Source organism: Pristis pectinata, chromosome 10 (assembly GCF_009764475.1).
Source record: "Pristis pectinata isolate sPriPec2 chromosome 10, sPriPec2.1.pri, whole genome shotgun sequence".
NCBI lineage: Eukaryota > Metazoa > Chordata > Chondrichthyes > Rhinopristiformes > Pristidae > Pristis > Pristis pectinata.
Window position 1 is genome coordinate 24,345,741 of NC_067414.1, and position 24,138 is coordinate 24,369,878.

General features: G+C 39.9%; 1 protein-coding gene across 1 annotated transcript in view; it reads left to right on the forward strand.

The window, feature by feature from the left end:
• Positions 1–22,646, forward strand: part of sim1a (SIM bHLH transcription factor 1a) — a 46,343-nt gene extending 23,697 nt beyond the window's left edge. The window contains exons 9-11 of the mRNA XM_052024921.1: positions 5,165–5,330; positions 9,303–9,723; positions 21,913–22,646. Coding sequence (XP_051880881.1) covers positions 5,165–5,330; positions 9,303–9,723; positions 21,913–22,646 — 1,321 coding nt within the window. The remainder of the gene's footprint in view (positions 1–5,164; positions 5,331–9,302; positions 9,724–21,912) is intronic.
• Positions 22,647–24,138: the final 1,492 nt, after the last annotated feature.

Genomic DNA, 24,138 nt, shown 5'->3' on the forward strand with positions numbered 1-24,138 from the left:
AAAAGCACTTTTCAAAATGGGCATAGCTTTGGACTGTAAAACTCTTGGACAGTTTATTATAAATTTTGGACAGGAAAAGAGGCTTTCCATACTTTTATTAAATGACATAAGGCAATGATCTAACTTCCCTTATCACATTGTAAATAAATGAAATAAGTGTTTGTTTGGAAGATAATCATCTGATCCCATTGACTGCGGTCTTCACTTGCCTGCAATTGCGTGGGTCAGATGTGGAGGGTCGTTTGAGCTGAATCCCTGCACCCAGGAGGTATCTGGCAAGGTGAGTGGGCTGTGGAGTCCAGTGATGGAACAGAGTGGCTGATGTATTGGCATCTGTCAGTCAACATGTCCTGGATTTACAGCGGGTCAGTGTAAGTCTGGGATCTGGGATCTCTTTGTGTGGTTGAATGCAGGATGTGCTCTCCAGAGCCACTGGCCACAGTTAGCATGGTTCAATTTACAGCACATTGAAAAAGAACCATAGATTAGTTTAATGTTTGAATTGGTCAGATTTGTGCACACAATTGCTCGGGAAAGATGTTTCAGCTTTAACCTTACTCCAGCAGTGAAGCGCTACATTACTGAGAGTTACATTCACCTGAATGTCTTGTATGAGTCAGAATAATGGGATTAAATAAGCAATCAGTTGAGAACTGACAATCACAGGGCTGAAAATACATGTTTAGTCAAGCACTGGTGTAATAGTAGCTTAAAGAGATTAGGACAAAATAAATGTAAATAACGTGCATGCCACAGAAATGCGATATCCAAGGAAAACAAATGAACTACACAGGAGCCGTAAGGGAACTGTTAATTATTAAACACTCTCTTTCTCACTCTCATTCAATCTCTCTCTCTCTCTCTCACACACACACACACACACACACACACACACACACACACACACACACACACACACACAGAGTAAAAGTGGAACTCAGGTCCTTGCTTTAAGATTCTTTTTTGTTTATTGACTGTTTCAGTTTAACATATCCATTGATTCGCCTGCTTTTGTGACTTAATCATGGCTCTGTAAAATGCTTTTTTATTCTCCATTAGCATACTGGTATTAGTGATGACTTAGGAGCGATTACAGGCAAGCAAAGTTCCTCACTCAGCTTGCTGGTACTTGGTGCAGGGAACAGATAAGCATGTCGATTGTGAATGAGTCACATTCCTCACGCCTCTGAGAGCACAACATTTGCTTTTCCATACATCAGTTCTCTTTTCACATCTTCATTGCTTAAAGGACACTTCCTCCAATTGATAACCAAAACAAAATGTAGTTACTTATATAGTACCTTTCATTTCCCTTTCAACCAATGAAATGTATTTGAAGTGAAGTTTCTGTTGTAATGTAGGGTTACACTGAGACAGAGGTGGTTAAGCAAGTGTTGCAGATTTTATGAAGTGGCATGCTTTTTCTTTGGTAATCAAAATCAGTGTTATTAAGTTTGGTGATGTATCCCTGTCCTATTCATGACTATTTAATCTTTTATTTTATACTTTATTGAATTAATAGTGATATAAATTATTTCTTAAAGTGTTATCAGAGAAGAAACACATCTTTGGTCACTATTGGTAAATGGCTTTGTGAGTATCAGCCTTTGCACTTCCCTCTTGACGTTTGGTTATGTTGAATTCAGTGGAGTCAATATCAAGAGATGAATATAATTGGCAGCCAATTTTCTCTCAAGTTAGCACATGGCAAGTTTCTCACACAATGTTTTTTTTTGTTTCTGATCTTTTTAATTAATTTTAAATAAATTGCATTCGACCACATGAAAAAGAGCTGACTACTGAAATCAGCAGGAGTAAATTAAATGTCTTACTTATAACTTTTCACATTTTACGTTTGATGTGGGAACCTTTCACATCTTGAGAGTCCACAAAACTTAATTGCATAAATGCGTCTTTTCTCCCCTGTTTCCCATTTACAAACAGAAGGGGAAATTTTAACTATTTTCACCTACTGGGAATTGAGCATGCTGGAAGTTAATACTGACTTCTGCTCCATTCTCCTCCTGGAGCATGTTTTTCAGGATGGTAAGCCTGCCAACCATTGCATTTATTTTTGACGATGATGGAGCCTACATCTGGAGACATTTTAACAATGCACTTGGCACCATATCCATGAGTGGCATCTTAAACAGGAGACCCAGTTGAGGTGGGAGCAGAAATTTCAAAACGCCTTTGGTTTTATAAGACCTGCTTGGTAGCACCCCACACACATCATGGGCTTCAAGTGCTACTGAATGCTGCAAAGGCAGGTCTTCATGTAAAATGCCCTTTGGCCCACTGCATATATATATTAAAAACAGCTTGTATGTCTATAGTGTGCATGTGTGTGTGTGCACATATGTACATATATGCATTTTGTCTGTGTGTATGCTTGCAGGTGTATAAATATAAAATGTATATACTTATGTGGGAAGCTGAATGAGTCCAGTCATCAGGTAGAGCAAGGTTAGAGGACAGTCATGTAACACAGTTGTCATTTTACTGCCTTACTTTGTGTCTGGTGATTTAAAATCAAATAAGGAAATATGTTTACTCTGGGAACATCTAGCCATCTGGTTTTCTGAACAAGTCTATTGCTGAGAAGCATCTGTAGAGCAATCCTGCTTTACTTCACTGCAAGGATAGCAGAAGCCTCATTTTAAGAGCATGTTAGATTTCTCCCATACTGGTAGGCAAGGTAAGACCTGTGAAGCACGTGTAAATCTAATTTCCCAGCAGAATTCTATGTTTACCAGAATGAATGTGTTTAGTTATGTGATCTTAAATAGTAATATTAAATAAAATTATTATAATTATTATAAAAAGTATGGCAGTAACATTATAACTGTGTAATTTGTGTACACTCAAGCCCAGTTGTCCACAGTCCTATAATCCTGCTTTCCTTGATATCAAAACTCACTCATCTCTCCACATAAATGCATACATTTTCTATTTATGTATATTATATAGTTATACACCCACATTATATAAGATGATGTTGTTGATGGTTAATCCATCTGAGAAATGTGATTAAGGTAATGCAAAATGATATATGCATTAAAGAGATCATAATATTTATATTGGCATCTCCAAAATTAAGGGTTGTGCTGAACAAGCTTGTTGGATCATTGATCCTTTGTTAGTCTAACCTACACTGATCTGCTTTGAGAGGTTGTAACTGTGACAGATGCATGAGTCTAGTATTAAAAGCTGTTTAAGAAGTCTCTGTTAATTATTACTCAACTCAGTCTGTTTGAATGAAAACAAACACTCAAAAGTTTACCAAAAAATGTTACCAAGATATATTACACAAGTACAGATTTCTCCAAGTAGTAAACCTTTATACCACAGTTCATTTAACCAATCAAAAAACTGTACCTGAAAAGGAATACATAAACTTATTCAATGCTTTAGGCAACAATGTCAATGATATTTTAGAAACGATCAATATTGACCTGGAGCTGTTGGACTGATAGAACTGTTCTGTGCTGAACATTTAATGTTATTTTACATGAGGTGCATATAGACAAGTTGATATTTTATACTTGAAGTAGATATTGGACTTTAGTATCATATATGCTTCATGTATTCTGCATAATGGGAATGCTGAATGGAGATAATCTGTTTATGATGCTTTAGGTATTTCTGTATTATGACAATTAAGTCTGCCTCAGTGAATCCATTTGGAAAGGAAGAATCTAAATGTCTAGCTGAGTATGATTTGACAATTTGCCAATTAGACAGTGGAGCAGATGTGTGGAATATTTGGAGGGTGAGGAAGGGAAGGAAGTGCAAGGAGAGAGAGAGAAAGAGAAAGAGAGGGGATGTTAGTTGGGAAGAGTGGTCAGAAGGGATTTGAGCAGAGGGTGCACGGAGGAGAAGGAAGGTGAAGTGAGAAGGATAGAAAGAGAAATGGGAAGATAAGTAAGGAAAGAAGCAGAACGGCTGGAGAAGAGATAAAGAATTTGGAAGAGGGGTGGCAGAAGCAGTGGGAGATCAGACAAGGAAGAGGAGAAGGGACAGGTGGACAGAAGAGGGTGTTAGCATAGAAAAGTAAGCATCATGCAATTCTGTTCCCTTTGATGTCCCAAACAATTTTATAGCCAGTGGAGTTTTTTTTTGGAGTGTAGTCATAGTAGGAAGCATGGCAAACATTTTGGCACAGTAAGCTCCCATATACAGTACTGTGATAATGACTACATCGTCTGATTTTACTCTGAGACTAGCTAGGGCCTCAGTTTAATTCCTCATCTAATAAATAGCACCTCCTGTGCTGTAGTCTGGTACAGCAATGGCAGCCAAGGTTCTTGCAAACCTCTAGGTTTTTTGAATCAAAAGGAAGGGTCTTACCAACTGAGACATGACTGAATAGCTCAGAACAACATTGTGCTGGAAAGATGCTTCTCAGAGTTCATTGTCTTATGTACACATGTGGTAGTGGAGGAAAGGCAATGGTGGAACTGAATGTTGGGGAATGCATTTGGTGCAATGGTTCCATATACAAAATAGAGAGTGGATCAATATTTATCCAGAGAGTTGTTGGGATGGGATCTCCACTATACAAGGAATACTGCAGGCAAACAGCAGAAATACATTTAATAGAAAGCTAGGAAAGTCCATGACATGGACTCAGTGGGCTGGAGGGCCTTTTACTGTGCTCCGTGACTCTATGACATTCCGTGGTGGAGAAACAAAAGTAAGAAATACAAATGTGATTAAATGAAGTCGGTTAAGAAGATTCACCTGGAGTATAAGAGCAGATATAGACCAATTGGGCGATTTTGTGAATCTTTGGTTTGTTCAGTCCCCTTGGAGTTGCAGGGAATACTTGCAAAGATTATGGATGGGTTGGATTTTATGATTGGGCAGATTATTCATGTGGGTTGATGAGTGGGGATAGTCTTGCTCTGCACTCCTTTACTCTTTTAACTGTACATTTTAAGTCTAAACTCAGAGACTGATGGCAAGGAAGTGGCCAGCAACAGTCAACTGATTGAGATATTTAGAGGGATAATATAAATGGTCATAAGACTGATATAACGTTATTGGAAGTATTCATGTGAGAGTTTGTATGTTTATGTGTGTGTGTTTGTGTGCACACATGCATATGCCTGTGACATCTATGCATTGAACTTAAAAAGATTTGTGGTTTGACTGCTTTTAGGGATGCAGAGTACAAGGGGTTACAACTATCGCTGGATCAAGTAACAGCAACAAAACCATCTTTCCCATACTCAAACTCAACCCCAACCATCACTGACTCCAGGAAGGCATCCAAATCCCGTCTTAGCCGAACAAAATCCAAACCAAGAGCATCACCCTATCCTCAGGTAAACTACCCCTCCTATTATCTACAAACTTGTTGATAATGGAGATTAAACTGAGCATCGTGGTTGGTGGGACTCAGATTTGAGCCGGGGCTTGTATGGAAAATACCCAAAATCGATTACAACAGCAGCAGAGATGGGACTGCCCAGCTTTAACTCTGCATGATCTTGTTCACCACCAAAGCAGTTCCTTTAGTAATGTAATAAACTTTTCATGACAATGGAGAAATATATTTGTCCTTGGTTGCTTGTGGTAATTGCACAGACACAAGAATTGGGCACTGGTTATACTCATCTTCACACATTTGATTCCACCTGTATAGATGATTACAGCTGGTGATGAAGCTCATGTTTTGTCTTAGTGACCAAATGCAAACCTGTGGAGGAACTCAGCAGGTCAGGCATCATCTATGGAGTGAAATGGACAGTCGACATTTTAGGTCAAGATGAAGGGTCTCAACCCGAAATGTCGACTGCCCATTTCGCTCCATAGATGGTCCCTGACCTGCTGAGTTCCTCCAGCATTTTGTGTGTTGTTCCAGATTCCAGCATCTGCACTTTCTTGTATCTCCAAAGGCAAATCTCTCCCCAGTATGTTGAAAGACGTGGAGCTGACAATACACAAAGATGGAGGCACATTTCCCCAGTGATTGTCCGGATACATAGGCCCAGAAAATCTTGGTCAGAAGCTGTCCTTACTTTCCTGGAAGTATTGTGAATGCTTCCATTACTTGGAGGTGGCAAATTGCAGCATAAATTACTAGGCTGAGGCATAGTGTACCATCTCTTTCTCCCAACCAGCTTTTTTCAAAAGGCTTTTAGCTTTAAAACCTTCATTTTTCTATAAATTATGGATCATCCAGCCAGTGTAGTATCAAGCATTCACAACCACTATATTTTACTTTGAAACAGCTCATGTCACAGATTATGGGTTAAAATTGTGAAAGAATTATTTTGTCATGCAAGAACTGATAATATGGTCTGCAGTTCCTCAAGCACTGCAGTGTGTTGTATGCAGGCATCATCTGTAATTGGCTGAAAAAGTGTACCCAAGGCACATTGCATGCAGTGTCCCATAGTGTAGATCCTGTGTGCTGCTGGCACTTAGAGTCTGTGCTTGGACTGTGCATAAAGATTGTTAAATCTCCCAATTTGTATGTAAATTAGGAACAAGTCACATAATACACCAATGGTAGCTGAACAACACTCCAGATGGTAGGTGGTTGTTTGCAAAGGGCACTTCAGTGGAGGCCTTTATAGAAATGAATCTTCTTCCTTGATGGTAGTCCTTGGCTCCACAAAGGATCACCAATCTCCTCTCCCATGGGCTCCAATAATTGATCAGTGCATTGGGCAGGAAACTGTACAGTTCTTAACACTAGCACATCCTTATAGCAACTGGCAACCCATTAACAGTTTGTGGTGCCTGAAAACCTTCACATTGTCTCAGAAAGTGTGCAGCTAAACACTGAGGCTGTCCACAAATGGATTAAATTAGTTGATTTTATAATATGGAGTGCTACTGACACAGCAAGTTACCAGCATAGCAATCCCAGCCATACTTTATAAGCACCATCATATAACATAAACACGTGATACAAGGTAAAGTCCCCTTATGTTTTGTTATGTTGGACAGAAATAATGACACTGGTAAATGCCTTGAGTTAAATAAGAGTTATGCATTAGACAGCAGAGTGCTCAAATCAATTTTAATCAAGATCGGCAAATATTTGAGGAGCTCTTGAGCTTTTGAGCTGAACAGTTTTCATCTGTGATCAGCAGTATAAGATTTGTTTTAACTTGAGGTAGGAGAGCCATAGTAGGTTTCTAATGTGATGATATGGAGCAAAGGCAGTTCCATTTGTGCGCTATTGCAGAAAATATAAGTGTGAAGCTCATTTTAAACAAAATGGAAAACTGAAGCTTAAAGTGAAACAGGCCATCTTAAAGTTTTTTCTATCAGTGGGATAGCACATCAATAGCTTCTAATATCTGTGCATTTGAGGAGTGAACAGTCATTAGCGGTCCTTGTGTACATTAATATTAGTGTACATTGCTTTGTTTTACCTAACTGGAATAGGGTGGATGAACAATAAAATTTCTACATCCTTTTAAAAAGAGTACCAACATTAAATCATTGGTTGCTGTAAGAAAATACAGCACTGAAATTATTTCTTACAGTTCTAGCTGTGTTTTCTAAGAGTGAGACATTAGCCTAAATATTTTTGCATCAGTCGCATAAATGGCTCCGAGGATGCTGTAAGTTGTTATTTCAGTTTCTTGGTTCCAATCTGTTCCACACCAATGATATATTTTGTTGTGCTAATCTGCCTGTTTTGAGGTATTTAAGTTTGGCTCTGCTACCTTGATGATAATTCCCAAGAAGGACAGTAATCAGTTCCTATAAATTATAGCTTAACAGTTGACAGCTGCTTCCAAAATGTAATTTAAGATTCCCGCCAGAATTCAACTTGAACTTTGTGGCCATTGAGCAGAATACCTTGACCCATTCTGGACTAAATATAAGTGAATTGCTAAGACCATTCTTAGAAACCTAGAAACAGAAACATAGAGACACGGACAACACGTTTGAACAAAGCTATCCAGGCTAATTCAAGTAATGCTGAATATGGTGAGTGTATCTGGCTTCGCCACTCATTCAGGAAGTAAGTTCTAGTACCCCCATTATTCTTGGGGTATAAAAACTTCTCAATTCCCTTGTAATTCCAGCAACTTGATTGAACCTGTAAGTCTTGGTTATTGAATTCTCTGCTTAGGGAAAAAAGTACTTCCCACAGAATTTTATACAAAAACCTCCTCTGCTCCAGCCCAACTAATCATTTTGCGTGACTAAAACTCTCCAGTCCTGACAATATCCTCACAAATCACCACTACATCATCACTAATGCAATCTTTTCAGGGCTATAATAAGTCTTGATCATAGATTCTTCTCCATAACCAAGAATTAGAGATTCAACAAAATTGCTGGGATTATAAGGGAATTGAGGAGAAGTTTTTATACCCCTAAGATGATGGGGGTGCTGGAACCTACTTTCTGAATAAGTGGTAGAGCCAGAAACTCTCACCACATTTAGCAATATTTAGATTAGCCCGGATAGCCTTTTCCAAACCTATATCGACATGTTGTTCTCCTGTGTCTTTAAGTTTCTGTTTCTAGGTTTCTAATGGTGGTCTTTATAATTCACTTATCTTTTCTCCAGATTGGGTCAAGGTGTTCTGTTCAATGGTCACAAAATTCATATGGCATTCTGGTAGGAATGTTAAATTACATTGTGGTGAATAGATCCTCACCAGTGCAAAACATTTTCTTAAAGGATAGATATTTTCAACTAATGAGGATGAATATTTTACAATATCACATATTTGTCTTACATTTATGATACATGGTCATTATTTCAATTGCTTAGTCAACCTTTCACGTATTTTTATTGATCCTTATTGTTCAGAATTATTGTCCTCAGATTCCACCTTCCGCTATATGAAATTCAGAGGCTGGTATCTTACAAGAAAATGGTAGTGGCTATAATTATAATCTGATTGAAATTTTGTGCACATGCTTTTCCACTGAGAAACCTTTATCAGGTTCCATAGAGCAGAATGCCAGCAAAATTGCAGACAAATCATAGTGGTTTAGAAGCCGATAGTTTGAACAAGATGTAAGGAGCTCGACAGTGGGAAAGAGTGGAAAACAAAGTGAAGAAGGCTGACTTTGAAATAATAGCTGCTCTGATAAGAAAATGCAGAGAAGGAGTTTGTTTAGTCTAATGCTTCCATGTGGGATTTAAAAAGGCTGCTTAGCCTAATCCTATATTCTGAACTATGGTATATTTGAAGATAAACAGAAATGAGGATGAATGAAACTTATTTTTGCTATTATTTAAGATTAACTGGAAATAATATATAGATTTCTGATCCTTTCCATGACTTCTTTTTCTTTCCTCCCCTCTCTTGCAGTACTCTGGATTCCACACTGAAAGATCCGAATCAGACCATGAGAGTCAGTGGGGAGGAAGTCCACTAACAGACAATGCTTCCCCGCAACTGCTGGATCACACAGAAGGGCCGCAGCCCCATTCCCAGCATGATATTATATCCTGTGCCTACGGACAGTTCTCTGACAGAAACTCTCTGTGCTATGGCTTTGCCCTCGAGCACTCCAGATCAGTGGAGGAAAGGCAGTCGCATTTCCACATGTCGCCGTGTGAGGGAGGAAGGTGTGAGGCAGGCAGATACTTCCTTGGAGGTTCGCAGTCTGCAAGAGAAAATTGGTGGAGCTCTTCCCGTATGACATTGGCTCTGGCAAAATCATCTCCGGAGAGCAGAGAGGGATATGAAAACAGCATGCCACATATAGCCTCTATTCCCAGTATTCATGGTAAGACTGTCATAAAGAAGTAACTATCAACTAGAAAATTCACATTGCAGGAAGTGGTCATTTCTAAGGTGATTGCACTCAGTTTGAGTAGGAAAGGAAAGTTTATTTGAGGAATAGTTCAATCTTAATACATCCTTTCATTGTAACTAAAGAAAGTGAGGCATGATGTGTGGGGCTAAATTGCTTTCATATGGCAAGTTGTTGAATCCAGAAGCCTCCACAAGGCAACTCCTTTCTGCAAACTTATCACACCTGAGTGCCAAACAAACTAATTTGAGTTTCCTCAGAATTGACGAAATAGTTCCCTGCACTGGAAAGGAAGAAACGTACTTAGAAGCTTGGAGACACAGGAGACTGCAAATGCTGGAATCTAGAGCAACATACAAGAATCCGGGGGAACTCAACTGGTCAAGCAGCATCTATGGAGAGAAATGGACAGTCAGCATTTCAGGTCAAGATCCTTCAGTCCAGATGATTGTCCATTTCCCTCCATAGATGCTGCCTGACCCCCTGAGTTCCTCCAGCTTTTTGTATAGTACTCAACAGCTTGCTGAGTTTCTTTTGTTTGAAATGTATGGGTAAATTTTGGCTTTCATCAACTGGGCAGTAACTTTATTAAACTTTATTTAGTTTATAGCTGGAATACTGTGTACAGTTTTGGTTGCTATACCACAGGAATGACATGATTGCACTGGAGAGGGTATAGAAAGGATTTGCCTAGGCTGAAGCATTTCAACCAATAGGAGAAACTGGGTAGGCTGGAAAATGAAAATAAAACATTATAGATGCTGGAAATCTGAAATAAAAGCAGAGAATGCTGGTAAAACTCAGTAGGTCCGGTAACATCTGTGGAATGAGAAACAGTTAACAGTTCAGGTCAGCGATCCTTCGTCAGATGAAGGGATAATGGGATAAGCTTTGTTTTCTTTGGAGTGAAGAAGGTTGTGAGCTGTCCTGATGGAGATATACAAAATTATGAGGAGCATAGATTGGGCAAGTAGTAAGAAATGTTTCTCCACAGCAGAAGTGTATAAAACCAGAGGGCATAGGTTTAAAGCCTGAGGTATAGGAGATTTAGAGAGGATCAGAGGAAGAATTAGAATCTGAAATGGACTGCCTGAGTGTGTGGTGGAGGTAGAGACTCTCACAATACTTAAGATATATTTAGATCAGTACATTAATCACCAAGGCATAGATGCCAAGGGGCCAATTGTTGGAAAATGGGATTAGTATAGATGAGTACTCGATGGTCTGCATGGATCTGGTGGGCGGAAGGGCCTGGTTTTGTGCTCTATGACTATAAATAATCTGGTGGAGTCTGTTGTCTACCAGTTGTAAATCCTGTGCACTTTTCATTACATTAAAATAGCCAGCATTCATATAATCAATCAATATTGTGATTTACTGGACATTTATCTGATTGTTATCTGTGAAACCATACATTATTCAAACAAACTGGTGTATTTGCCTACATAGCAAACTGATAAAATTTCAGAAGTAATTTAACGGCTGCAATGTGCCTTGTGATGCATTGAGAAGTTATAAATGCAAGATATTGACTCATATACTTGAAATTATCCATCTGGACAACTTTCTAATTTTCTTAAAATCAATGGTAATAGCTCTCAAATGTGTGATGCTGATATTGCTACAACCAATTGGTGTAAAGTTTGCAAAACACCTGGAGCAGATCCTTGTTTACAGTATGAACTGAAGAAAATCGAGAATCTGGTCTTATGTTGTCTTTGGACTCTGCACAAGAAAGCTGGTCCAGTTCTCCCAGAATCAGATTTGCTTTAGTTCCTTAAAGCTGGCACAGTATTTGGCTGACTTTCAGACCAGCTGGCAATGGCATATTCTCATACTGATTCAGTTTTGCGTTATCTAACATAATGAACACTTTCTGGTTCATTTCTACTTAATTAATAATAAGGCTGGATCACTTCCAGATCTGTATTGCTGTGGCTGGAGGCTATTTCCAAGATGTTGGAAATGAGATGTTTATAGCAAACATCAATCTGATTGTGACAATTCATGATTCACATCTTTTCCTGTCATTTACTTGATTCAGTAATTCTCATCAAAATGATGACTAGTTTTGATATTAGAGTAAGAATTCCTCTAGTCATTATGTCTAGCGATAAAAACAAAGATACAATTTATACACACATTTATGATTTTGTTGCATGCACTGAAAAGTGGAAGCTTATATAAACACATTTTGCAGGATCACCACTGAAAGTGACTTACGGAAAACTTAACCTATTATTTGATTATATGCCAAGTACTCAGTTCTCCACTCTGTCTTCAACTCCTGTGTTATTCACCACTTAGATCAAGTATCTCCATTGGTGCTTCCAATTTAACATTTGTTAGATGCTGAAAGATTTCTCCTTGTTCGTGTGAATTGCCTGCCAGTATGTGGAAGCTTGCTGTGATTTTTTTTAAAAATGAGAGGACTCAGGGTATAAATAGGTTGAGAAGAAAAATTGCATTAGCATTCTGCCCAAGACAACACAACCACAGTGTTCATCAATTTTAAAATCATTGCCTTCATTTGCAGATAGCTTCAGGTTCTCACATTTGCTTTTTCTACAGTTTCCACCTTTTGCAATTTCCTGCATTATTTCTTCACGCATTAGTTCATTAGATATTCCCTCTTCTTTTGCCTTACTATCAAAGGCAGAGCCTTCACCAACTCTTAAGTCATTGAGCTTGAGTCTGAGCTGGATAAACAGAGGAAAGCACAGGAGCATGAAGGGAGATGTGTGACAATTGATTGTCATTAGGAGGAGAGTATAGGAAAGAAAGCATCAGAGGATCAGGAGTCATTCCTCCTGTCCAACAAACATGAAGTACTTTGTGGGGATAGAAGGTAAGGTTGGGTATAACTGTCAGAATGCTGAGCAGACCACCATAGACAGGAGGCAGTCCAGTGGGATAAGATGCTGGGTAGAAAGATTGTAGTTATAAAGGATTATCTGATCAAAGATTGGACAGGATTGCAGTCAGATCAAAAATCCCAAAGGTGCTTTGGAACCAGCTGGCAGTTTCATAATGACTAGAAACGAATCTGGAGGTGATGATTAAAGAAGATCCTTCTTTAAAGAAGGCCTTGGTGAGTAGGGTTATGGAAAATCCCAAGGCCTTTTTCACATGTGAAGAGCAGAAAGATGACGAGAGTAAAGGAAGGACCGATTGGAGACGAAGGTGGGAAGATGTGCCTGGAAGCTGTGGAAGTGGGTGAGGTTCTCAATGAATACTTCTCTTCGGTATTCACCAAGGAGAGGGGCCTAGATGACACTGAGGGCAGTGTTGGTAAGGTTAATGTTCTGGACCATGTAGATATCAAGAGAGAGGATGTGTTGGAGCTGTTAGAAAATATTAGGACAGATAAGTCCCCGGGGCCTGACAGAATATTCCCAAGGCTGCTCCACGAGGTGAGGGAGGAGATTGCTGAACCGTTGGCTCGGACCTTTCAGTCCTCGTTGTCCACGGGAACAGTGCTGGAGGATTGGAGGGTGGCAAATGTTGTCCCCTTATTCAAAAAAGGTAGTAGGGATAGTCCAGGGAATTACAGACCAGTGAGCCTTACGTCTGTGGTGGGCAGGCTGTTGGAAATGATTCTTAGAGATAGGAGCTATGAGCATTTAGAGAATCATGGACTGATTAGGGACAGCCAGCATGGCTTTGTGAAGGGAAGATCATGTCTCACAAGCCTGATAGGATTCTTTGAGGAGGTGACCAGGCAGATTGACGAGGGTAGTGCAGTAGATGTGGTCTACATGGATTTTAGTAAGGCATTTGACAAGGTTCCATATGGTAGGCTTCTTCAGAAGGTCAGAGGGCATGGGATCCAGGGAGGCTTGGCCGTGTGGATTCAGAATTGGCTTGCCTGTAGAAAGCAGAGGGTTGTGGTGGAGGGAGTGCATTCAGATTGGAGGGCTGTGACAAGAGGTGTCCCACAGGGATCGGTTCTGGGACCTCTACTTTTCGTAATATTTATTAATGACTTGGATGAGGGGGTAGAAGGATGGGTGAGCAAGTTTGCAGATGACACAAAGGTCAAGGGTGTTGTGGATAGTGTGGGGGACTGTCGAAGATTGCAGAGGGATATTGATAGGATGCAGAGCTGGGCTGAGAAGTGGCAGATGGAGTTCAATCTGGAGAAGTGTGAGGTGATACACTGTGGAAGGACAAACTCCAAGGTGGAGTACAAGGTTAATGGCAGGATTCTGGGTGGTGTGGAGGAGCAGAGGGATCTGGGGGTTCATATCCACAGATCACTGAAAGTTACCTCACAGGTAGATAAGGTAATTAAGAAAGCTTATGGGATGTTAGCATTCATAAGTCGTGGGATCGAGTTTAAGAGCCACGAGGTATTGACGCAGCTTTACAAAACCCTGGTTAGACCACACTTGGAGTACTGTGTCCAGTTCTGGTCGCCTCATTATAGGAAGGATGTGGAGGCGTTGGAAAGGGTGCAGAGGAGATTTACCAGGATGCTGCCTGGTTTGGAGAGTATGGATTATGAGGAGAGACTAAGGGAGTTAGGGTTTTACTCTTTAGAGAAAAGGAGGATGAGGGGAGACATGATAGAGGTATACAAAATATTAAGAGGAATAGATAGAGTAGACAGCCAGTGTCTCTTTCCCAGGGCACCAATGCTCAATACAAGGGGGCATGGCTTTAAAGTAATGGGTGGCAAGTTCAAGGGAGATATCAGAGGGAGGTTTTTTACCCAGAGAGTGGTTGGGACATGGAATGTGCTGCCTGGGGTAGTGGTGGAGGCAGGTACGTTGGTCAAGTTCAAGAAATTGTTAGATAAGCATATGGAGGAATTTAAAATAGGGGAATATGTGGGAGGAAGGGGTTAGATAGTCTTAGGCATGGTTTAAAGGTCGGCACAACATGGTGGGCTGAAGGGCTCGTATTGTGCTGTATTATTCTATGGATTTATGGTTCTATCAAGAGAGCAAAGTTAGATAACAAAATCAAATCACAAAATACGAAAAGGAATAATAGTAAGAACACAAGAGATTGCAGATGCTTGAATCTGGAGCAAAAACAAACTGCTGGAGGAACTCAGCAGGTCAGACAGAATCTGTGAAGGGAAATGGATAGTTCATGTTTTGGGTCAAGACCCTACATTTGGACTGAAAGTTAGAGGGGAGATAGCCAGAAATTATGATGTTCTAAATGGCATAAATAACTAAAGGAAAATGTAAGTAGGCAAGGAGTCAATAAAAGATGAAGAAAGTGAACTGACAGAGATAAATGCAGACACATTGACAAAAACTACTTTGCACCAATTTTTATTAAAGAAGCTACTGAAATAAATACTTCACTAGAGGATGTTTTAAAAGAATATTAATTTATTTGGGATAGAAAGGGGGAAAATAACAGACAAATTGACAAAACTGAAAAAAGTTCCATCCCTACGTCAGGATGGTACGGACCCATGTACTTGTGGAAACCAGGGAGAAGATAACTGAGCCACTTGTTCGTGCACAGTTTATAAAAGTTAAATCAAAACTGGGATTGTTGCAAAGGACTAGTGGACAGCTAATGTGATCCCTGTATACAAAAGGGGAGGAAGAACACACCTAGAACTCCAGATGTGCAAGTCTGATAGATCAAGTCACATGTAACCTGATAGAATGCTTTGAACAGGTAAAGTAGTAGATATCCTGTGGTTGGATCTTTAAAAAGGTTTTCAGTAAGAAGTCACATGACAGCTCATTACAAAGATTAAAGCGAGTGGAGTCAGGAATGTTAGCAAACTGGCTAACAAAATAGCTGAGAATAAGGGTAATCGGATTGGTGGAAAGTAGCAAGTAGTATTCTGCAGAGATTAGTGCTGGGACCATTGCTTTTTATAAGTTAACATAGAACATAACGGCAGAGTACAGGCCCTTCAGCTCACGACGTTGTGCCAACATTTTATCCTGCTCTAAGATCTATCTAACCCTTCCTTCCCACATAGCCCTCCATTATTTAATCATTCATGTGCCTATCTAAGAGTCTCTTAAATGTCCCTAATGTATCTGCCTCCATCACCTCTGCCTGCAGTGCATTCCATGCACCCACCACTCTCTCTGTAAAAAACTTACCTCTGACATCCCCCCTATACTTTCCTCCAATCACCTTAAAATTATGCCCCCTCATGTCAGCCATTTTCACCCTGGGAAAAAGTCTCTGACTGTCCACTCGATCTATGCTTCTTATCATCTTGTAGACCTCTATTAAGTCACCTCTCATCCTCCTTCACTCCAAAGAGAAAAGCCCCAGCTCGCTCAACCTATCCTTATAAGACATGCTCTCCAATCCAGGCAGCATCCTGGTAAATCTCCTCTAGACCCACTCTAAAGTTTCCACATCCTTCCTATAATGAGGCGACCAGAACTGAATACAATACTCCAAGTGTGGCCTAACCAGTGTTTTATAGAGCTGCAACATTACGTCGCGGCTCTTGAACTCAATACCCCGACTAATGAATTACATGAATGATTTGGATTTAGGAACATGCAGCTCAGCAGCTCAGCTTACAAATGACAACAAATTTGGGGCTGTAGTTAACACGAGGGAACAATCAACATGAAACAAGGAGATATTAGTAAACTTTCAGATCAGGCAGTTAGGTGGCAAATTAGCTAACTACGCACTTTAATAGGTGAAACAGAAATGACATCCAAACATTTGCAAATAAAAACCTGGTTGGGGCAGAAGAGCAGAAGGACCTAGAGTAAATAAATCTGTTTATATTATATTGTGTGTTTAGCTCTACCAGGGTGAGTTTCGAGGAGACGCCTTTGATAGTTCCCAAATTCTTTTCTCGCTCTCATTTCCGGCCCTGTGAACACTGAAAGATGTTTCACTGTATGGATGGTGCTTCAAAAATGCAAGTTGTTGCCTCTAATAAGTGACCCCCTCAGCCCCACACATTGGCAAGTGTTCTGCTTTGAAACTGTCTGGTTGTTGACATTTTCCATAATTGTACTTTAAAAGATGAAACTGTAAATAATTGACTTCTGAGAGTATGGTCAAAGATCAGCTTTATTGGCAAGTCTCTCCAAGGCAATAAATGTAAAGAGGTCTTAAAAAATTGTTCTTTAAGTTATGGCTTGAAATTAGGCTTTGAATATTAACAGGAATACTTAATGCCCCTAAAATCAAATTATTTTATCCTACTTTACAGAGATAGTGGCCCATTTGAAATAATTGGGAGGATAGGTTTCAGTATACAGGATCATAGCTTGAAATCAAGGCATATGCAATCTTGAAAACATAAAAGAATTAAACAGCACATTATATTTCTTCTTGAAATAAATTCTTGAAAGAGGAATGATGTTGTGCTAGGCGTGCAAGCTCAGACCAGTTGCTAGGAATCACCACTTACAATCCCTACATACCCATATTTGACAAGGCTGGATCCCACTTACCCTAACCTCACCCAAAACATCCTTGACCATGTTTCTCAGTCAGCACAATTGGAAATGTGAATTTGCCAGCAGCTAAATAAGTAAAACGTTTTATGTTTCTAAAATAACTGAAAAATAAATGATTATTTCTTAAAATAAAAATTGTTAAATTAAAAAGTAACACCTATAAATAATTAAAACATTAATTGAAAGCAAAATCATTTGAAGATAGTAATCAAACTTAATCTCATCTAAAGACCTACAATCCCCATTGAAATTGCAGAATCACAGAAGGGTTACAGCAGAAAAGAAGGCCATTCGGCCTGTCAAGTTCATACTGGTTCTATGAAAGACTAATTCAAACAATCTCACTTCCTTCCCCTCTCCCCATATTCCTGCAAGTGCTTTTCTTTCATATACTTAACAACCTTCCTTTTGGACACCATAATTGAATCTGTCTCCACTACAACTCTGTCAAGGCACTCCAGACTCCCATCACTCACCGTAATTCATTGAGTCACTATGGGTTCTTCTCTCAGTCACTTTGAATCTATGGTTCTTGATTTCCCCATCTACTTCATACATACCTTTGATGATCTTGAATAACTCTATTCTACCCCCATGCCCTCCTCTGTTCTGAAGAAAACAACCCCAGCTTCTCCAGTTTATCCACATAACTAAATCACACATCCCTGAAATTATTTTAGTAAATTTTTTCTGGTCTCTCTCTAAAGCCTTCACACTCCTCCTAAAGTGTGGACAGAACTCTAGTTGCGGCCAAACAAGTGTTTTGTGTGGGTTCGTCATGACTTCCTCCTTCTTGTACTTTTTGCCTCTATTTATGAAGCCTAAGATCCCATTTGTTTTTTAACCACTTTCCCAACCAGCTATGCGCATTTATCCCAAGATCTTTCTGCTCTTGTACCTCTTTTATAATTCTGCCTTACAGTTTAAATCGCCTTTTCTTGTCCCACCTATCCAAATGTAACTACTTGCTTTTCCCAGTGTTAAATTTTATTTGCCACCTATCTGCCTGCATGTCTCGATCACTTTGAAATCTATTACTGTCCTCCTCACAATTTGCTAGGTCATTGTGTATCATTTGTATTGTATTATTTGTATTGTATTCATTCTGTATCATTTGCAAATCTGGAAATTTGGAACCCAATTCCAACTCATCAATTTATATTAAGAAAAGCTGTGGTCTTAGTACTGACTCCTGGGGTATTCCACTGTACACTTCCCTTCTTCCAAAAAGCACCCATTCAATACTACTCTCTGTTTCCAGTTACTTAGCCAGCTTTCTATCCACGATGTTACAGCCCCATTCTTCAGTGATTTAGTCTTGATGACAAGTCTGTAATGTGGCAGCTTTGGATCTCATTAATACTGCACTAACTGCTGTTCCTTTTTTGTCCCTCTCTATTACTTCATCAAGAAACTCTATCAAATTAGTTAGACTGGATTTGCAAAGAAAATAAAAGAAACTGCAGGCACGGGAAGTCAGAAGTAAAAACAGAAAATGCTACAAATGTTCAGCAGGTCAGGCAGCATCTGAGGCATGATAAACAGAGTTAATATTTCAGGTTAAAGATGATGTTCTAATGAATGGTCTTCAACCTGAAATGTTAACTCTGTACCTTTTTCCACAGTTGCTGCCTGACTGACTGGATGTTTCCAAGATATGTGAAGAAACCAGAAGGGTTTCAGATCTTATGCCAGGTCTGATGGTGCAGGATCTGGGAGGCAAGGAATACCAGCATAATGCTGATAAATCGCAGCAAGACTGGGTTCTGCCGGTAGACTTACATGTGGACTTCAGTGTTGATGGATTCAACCTTATGAATCTGTCACTGGTGGAGCAGGCAGAGCTGCTGCCTCTCAGCTCCAGCAAGCTGGGTTCAGTCCTGACCACCCCACTGTGAGGAGTTTGAGGAGTAGCCAATTAAACTACCAACCAGCACGTCTTTGAGATGTGGGAAGAAACCAGAATCTCAAAGACGTGCTGGTTGGTAGGCTAATTGGCTGCTGTAAGTTATCCTGAGTAGAGGTGGGCGGTAGGAGAAGTGGGGAGAGCTGATGGGCATGTGAGAGAGAATAGGTAACTGGAAACTAAGTGGGGAATGAGACTGATGGAATGCTCTGGGAGCTGGCAGGGACTCAGTGGGCCAAATGGCCTCCTTTATGTTGTAAGGAGATGTGAAGAGACTTATACATTCCATTGTGCAAGTACAGAAGTCCAAGACTTCCAGCCACTCCAATGATAGATGTTCCATTTGGAACATCCAGCAAATCTCAGCATGATCCGAACCAATGCATCTTTCCCACAAAACTATTGTTGGATCAATTGTAGATACTTTCAATACAATTTGACCAGCTCACATTTTCAATGTTGATAATTATGTAAAATTGCTAGCACTGTTGGGAGCCTAATGAGTTTTATGAACAACCAATTTTGCTGTGCACCCAATTACATGAAAGGTTGGGCAGAGGAGTGTCTGCCATCATATTACTGGATTTCTGGTTTTCAGACACCCTCCATTTGAAACCTTGAGCTGTATGCTAGAAATCTGTCAGTACCAGGGGATTGTTGAAGCAAATTTACCTCATCAGCCTCTGAACCATTTCTTAGGAGAATATTATAGGAGGCAGTTCGTAGGCTGATGACTTAATGTGTCGCTAGACAATTAAGGTGCATTTCATCATGAGATATGGCTGTCATGAAAACGCAAGTAATCAGCATAATTTACATGATGTGAGATGAATCATTTTTATGTACCAGTACAGACCAGTTTATCAGAGCTGCTTGGTAGTTGGAAGACAGGAGCAGAACATTACCGAGTGAAACCAGAATAAGGTGGAAAAAAAAGTCATCTGGAATAAGCATGTCATAATTAATACTCCAAATTGGCTAAGGTTATAGGAATACCCTGCAACTCACATTTCTCTGACCTGCTGATCAGTATGCACTGCCGGGCCATTGGTCCTGTGCAGTTTTCTCTCAATAACACTGTGATCTTCATGATTCTGAAATCCACCATTGGCTGGTGGTTTGGGTCAGCAGGTGCCCAACTCTATGCCTATGTATTGCAGTGCAGACGTACAGAGCATATTGGGTGTCAGAAACCAATGGGTCTGACATCTTACTCTACTGCTGGGTTCACAACTGAGTCGAGGGGTGGCTGCAATCATCCTTAGCTGAGGGGCTGCATATACCCTGTATCTATCTTCTTGGCCTTATGCCAGCCCAAAAGTAAATGAACGTAAATGGGCTCTTCTTTTTTTATTTTAATTAATATTTCTGTTTTTAATTAATTTACATCAGTGCATTTTGATTACATTTATTATTTTAATTTTAATGTTTTAAATTATTTGCAATGCAACCTCAACATAACAAAGGTGTGGGGGACAACTTTAGCACTTGCATTGCAAGGTATCCATGTTGTAGGTGAAACTAACATTTATCTAATTTTCATCTTGTAACACAATAATACTCACTGTATATCTGAAACCATGATATAATGAAGCTCGTTGTATCAAGGTCTCACTATATTTCAACTATGTTTAAATAACTTTGATTATCAATGGCATTTTTAAACAGATGAAAGAGCACACGCTGTGAAAAGGCCACCACCACTGTTTGGGGTAGGGCTTCAGGATTCACCACCTGAAGCCCTGTTGCCCATCATGGGTTCCCTGCTTTGTAGGGTGGCTAGGGAAGCAAGGCTTCAAGATTAATAGGAACTGTGCAACCCAAATGGATGTTGCGGTGATGGGAACAACACATTAATTTCCCATTAAACTCTTCTTAGCAAACTTAGTTTAGTAACTATCAGTGCTGAGTGAAATATTAATTGTCAACCTTCACCAATCAACCCCTCTAGTCTAGAAAGTGAGCAACTTAACTGTCAGATCCGGTTAGTGAATTGCTTTCAGTGATTTAGAAGGAGCCAAATTTTAAATTTAAACTTTTTTCTTACTGTTCCTTCTACTCTTCCCCCCACCTCAAACCTTCTCTTTCTTACCTGACTAAATTCCTTCTCAATACATGTTCTGGGTCACTCTCAGTCTTATCTGCGGCACAGTGGTGCAGTTAGTAGAGCCACTGCCTCACAGCTAGAGCAGCCTGGGTTCAATCCTGACCCCTGCTGCTGTCTGGGTGTTTGCCTGTTCTCCCTATAGCCACGTGGGTTTCCTCCAGGTGCTCCAGTTTCCTCCCATGTCCCAAAGAGGTGTGGGTTGGTAGGTTATTTGGCCATTGTATATTGCACCTGGTGGAGGTTGGTTGCATACCAAAGTTCCACACATTCTGTGACTCTGCACTTACAGCAACTTTGAGGTAGCAGGAACCATTCCGATGATGGCAGTGCATCTTGAGATGGCCTATTCCAGACAACTCTGAGCCTGGATGTCTCCTCTTCAGTGATGTTACAGCAATCTTCTGCTTCCTTGACAGTATCAAATTGCAGAGAAAAATTGGGCCCTTATTAAATTCTACCTTTCAGGTGACATAGCACTAATTATTAGACCCTCACAGGGATAAATGCATTCAGGAAAACCATATTTGAACATCTGTCGGTGAGTTTACAGGAGAAATATTTAATATCCACTACTTTAAAATAAATAATTTAGCATCTTTGTTAAAATAGTAGAAAGAAACACATACATTCATTTGGTGTTAAATGTTCATCAGCTGATATTCCTTCATTGCTTTCTGAGCTTGTTCTGGAGATATAATTTATTTTGCTATTTTTGCCTTTCAATGCAGGAAGAGGACACTGGGATGAAGAGAGTGTAGTCAGTTCACCAGACCCCTGCTCCGCCAGTGAATCGGGGGACAGATACCACAATGAGAGGTACCAGAGCAGTCCGCATGAGCCAAGTAAGATTGAGACTCTAATTAGAGCAACACAGCAAATGATCAAAGAAGAGGAGAGCAGGCTGCAAATGAGAAAAACTGCCTCAGAGCAACTGCAATCTATGAATGGTATGGGCAAGGTCCATGCCACATGCTTTAACGTGAGCTACCAGCAGCAACAGATGACCAGTGTTGTATGCCGTGCTCCTCTGATGACTAACACCTCTCCTTGTGATCACCTCCAACAAAGAGAAGGAAAGATCATGAGTTCTCATGAGAATGAGTACAATAGCAGTCCAGTTTCACTGTCTAGAATAAGCAGCCCAAGTTCTGACCGAATTTCAAAGACAAATGTAGCCTTAGGTAAGGACTACCTACCTTCTGACCTGTCCCCTCATCAAACAGGGGGAAACTGCGCATCTTCCCCAAACTATTACTCCACCCATCACCGGCAGTACTTCGATAAACATGCTTACGCACTGACTGGCTATGCCTTTGAGCATCTGTATGATACTGAAGCCATTAAAAACTACTCATTGGGCTGCAATGGCAGTCACTTTGATGTGACTTCTCACTTCCGAATGCAACAGGACCCAACCCATGCACACAAGGGCACTTCAGTTATAATCACCAATGGAAGCTGATGTTTCATTGTAATAGAGTTTATGGTGAAATGTAGTAAGCAGAAAGAATGCAGCAATTTGGACTTACAGAAAATGTTGAAGCTGCACTTGTATTCCCAGTGCCACCATGCATATATAAGCACTAAACTGGGTTTACTGATCCACTGTGTTTGGGAACTGGTTCAGTGTTGGTACTAATCACTTAAGGGGTGAGGGAGATGGGTATAATTGGGAAGCTTTCCTCTCGCTTGTCATAGCAAAATCCTAACTGTGTTCTTTGTCAAGCAGTTTACAATTTTGCTTCACACAGAGTGCAAAAAAAGTTTATCCCTGCTTCTGCCCTGGCCCAGAATATAATCCATGTTAAGTGACTAGTCAGCTACAACAAAGTTAAATATAAACCAGGGCATTGTTTTGTTTTGTTGTTTGTATTTCAGGACATTTAATGAACAGTTTGTCTAAAATGTAAAAAAAACCTGAGAAATTTGGCAGTAAAATTAAGAACAAGGTGAACAATTTAGACTTCTAAGCTGCATGAGTAACTCCTTAACAAAATAAAGTGTTGGTTGTAATAAACTGGTAGAGTGGGCATTGCATTTAGCAGAATAACCCACAGGCACAATGATAATGAATAGTGGGCTGGCGCTGTGATAGAAATTTGTTCTCAGTCACTTAAGATAAACAAGAACTATAGTATTGTTTACCCACTGCACTCCACTTCTGAACTTCAGTTCCATTGAGTTAAATGGAATTCTATTGAGGAACCAGAGCACAATGCACAGTTGTCACTCTGTATGCACATTAGTACTAGTGACAAAAGATAAATTTCCCTGGTATCAATATGTAAATTGATGTCACTTATGACTGAAATATCAAATTTAAATGGCTGAATTATATTGTACTAGCAACATAATTCTTAAACAAACAAGAGTTCACACGGATTTATGAAAACTTTCATGCATAAAAATGGCAGCTGAAACCCTAAAATTAAAGCTCATGCTGGCAGTGCAGTATGTTTGCTGTTTGGGCTTGAAATTAATACACAGCCTCGAATCACATTTCAGCTGCTTCAAAATGTTTATTTATGAGGCAACAAACTTCCCGTTTGCAATTAGAGAAACAAATGCAGTGAACTAACTAAGCAAATCAAAACTGAGTCAAAGACATGAAGACATGTGGCGCACAGCAGGTTTTTATGAGGCATTTAACATCTTTTACAAGACAGTTGCTTTCTTTTGCTGGACTCCCCTCATGGAAAGTGTGATGGTTCTATCAGTTAGCAGAGGAAACTTCAGAACAACATGTAAAAACAGATTACATATATGCTTTTAAAGGGTATTTTTGTTGATGTTGGATGTTCTTGAGATATTGAAACACCTGCACCAACAAGTCTATTTCTTTTTGTTCCTATTACAAGTGCCTGTCCACATGTTTCTACTTCCCACAGGTACACAACCCTAAATATGCACTTACAAAATTCAGTTTCAAAAGGAATTTCATCTCTATTGAAGTA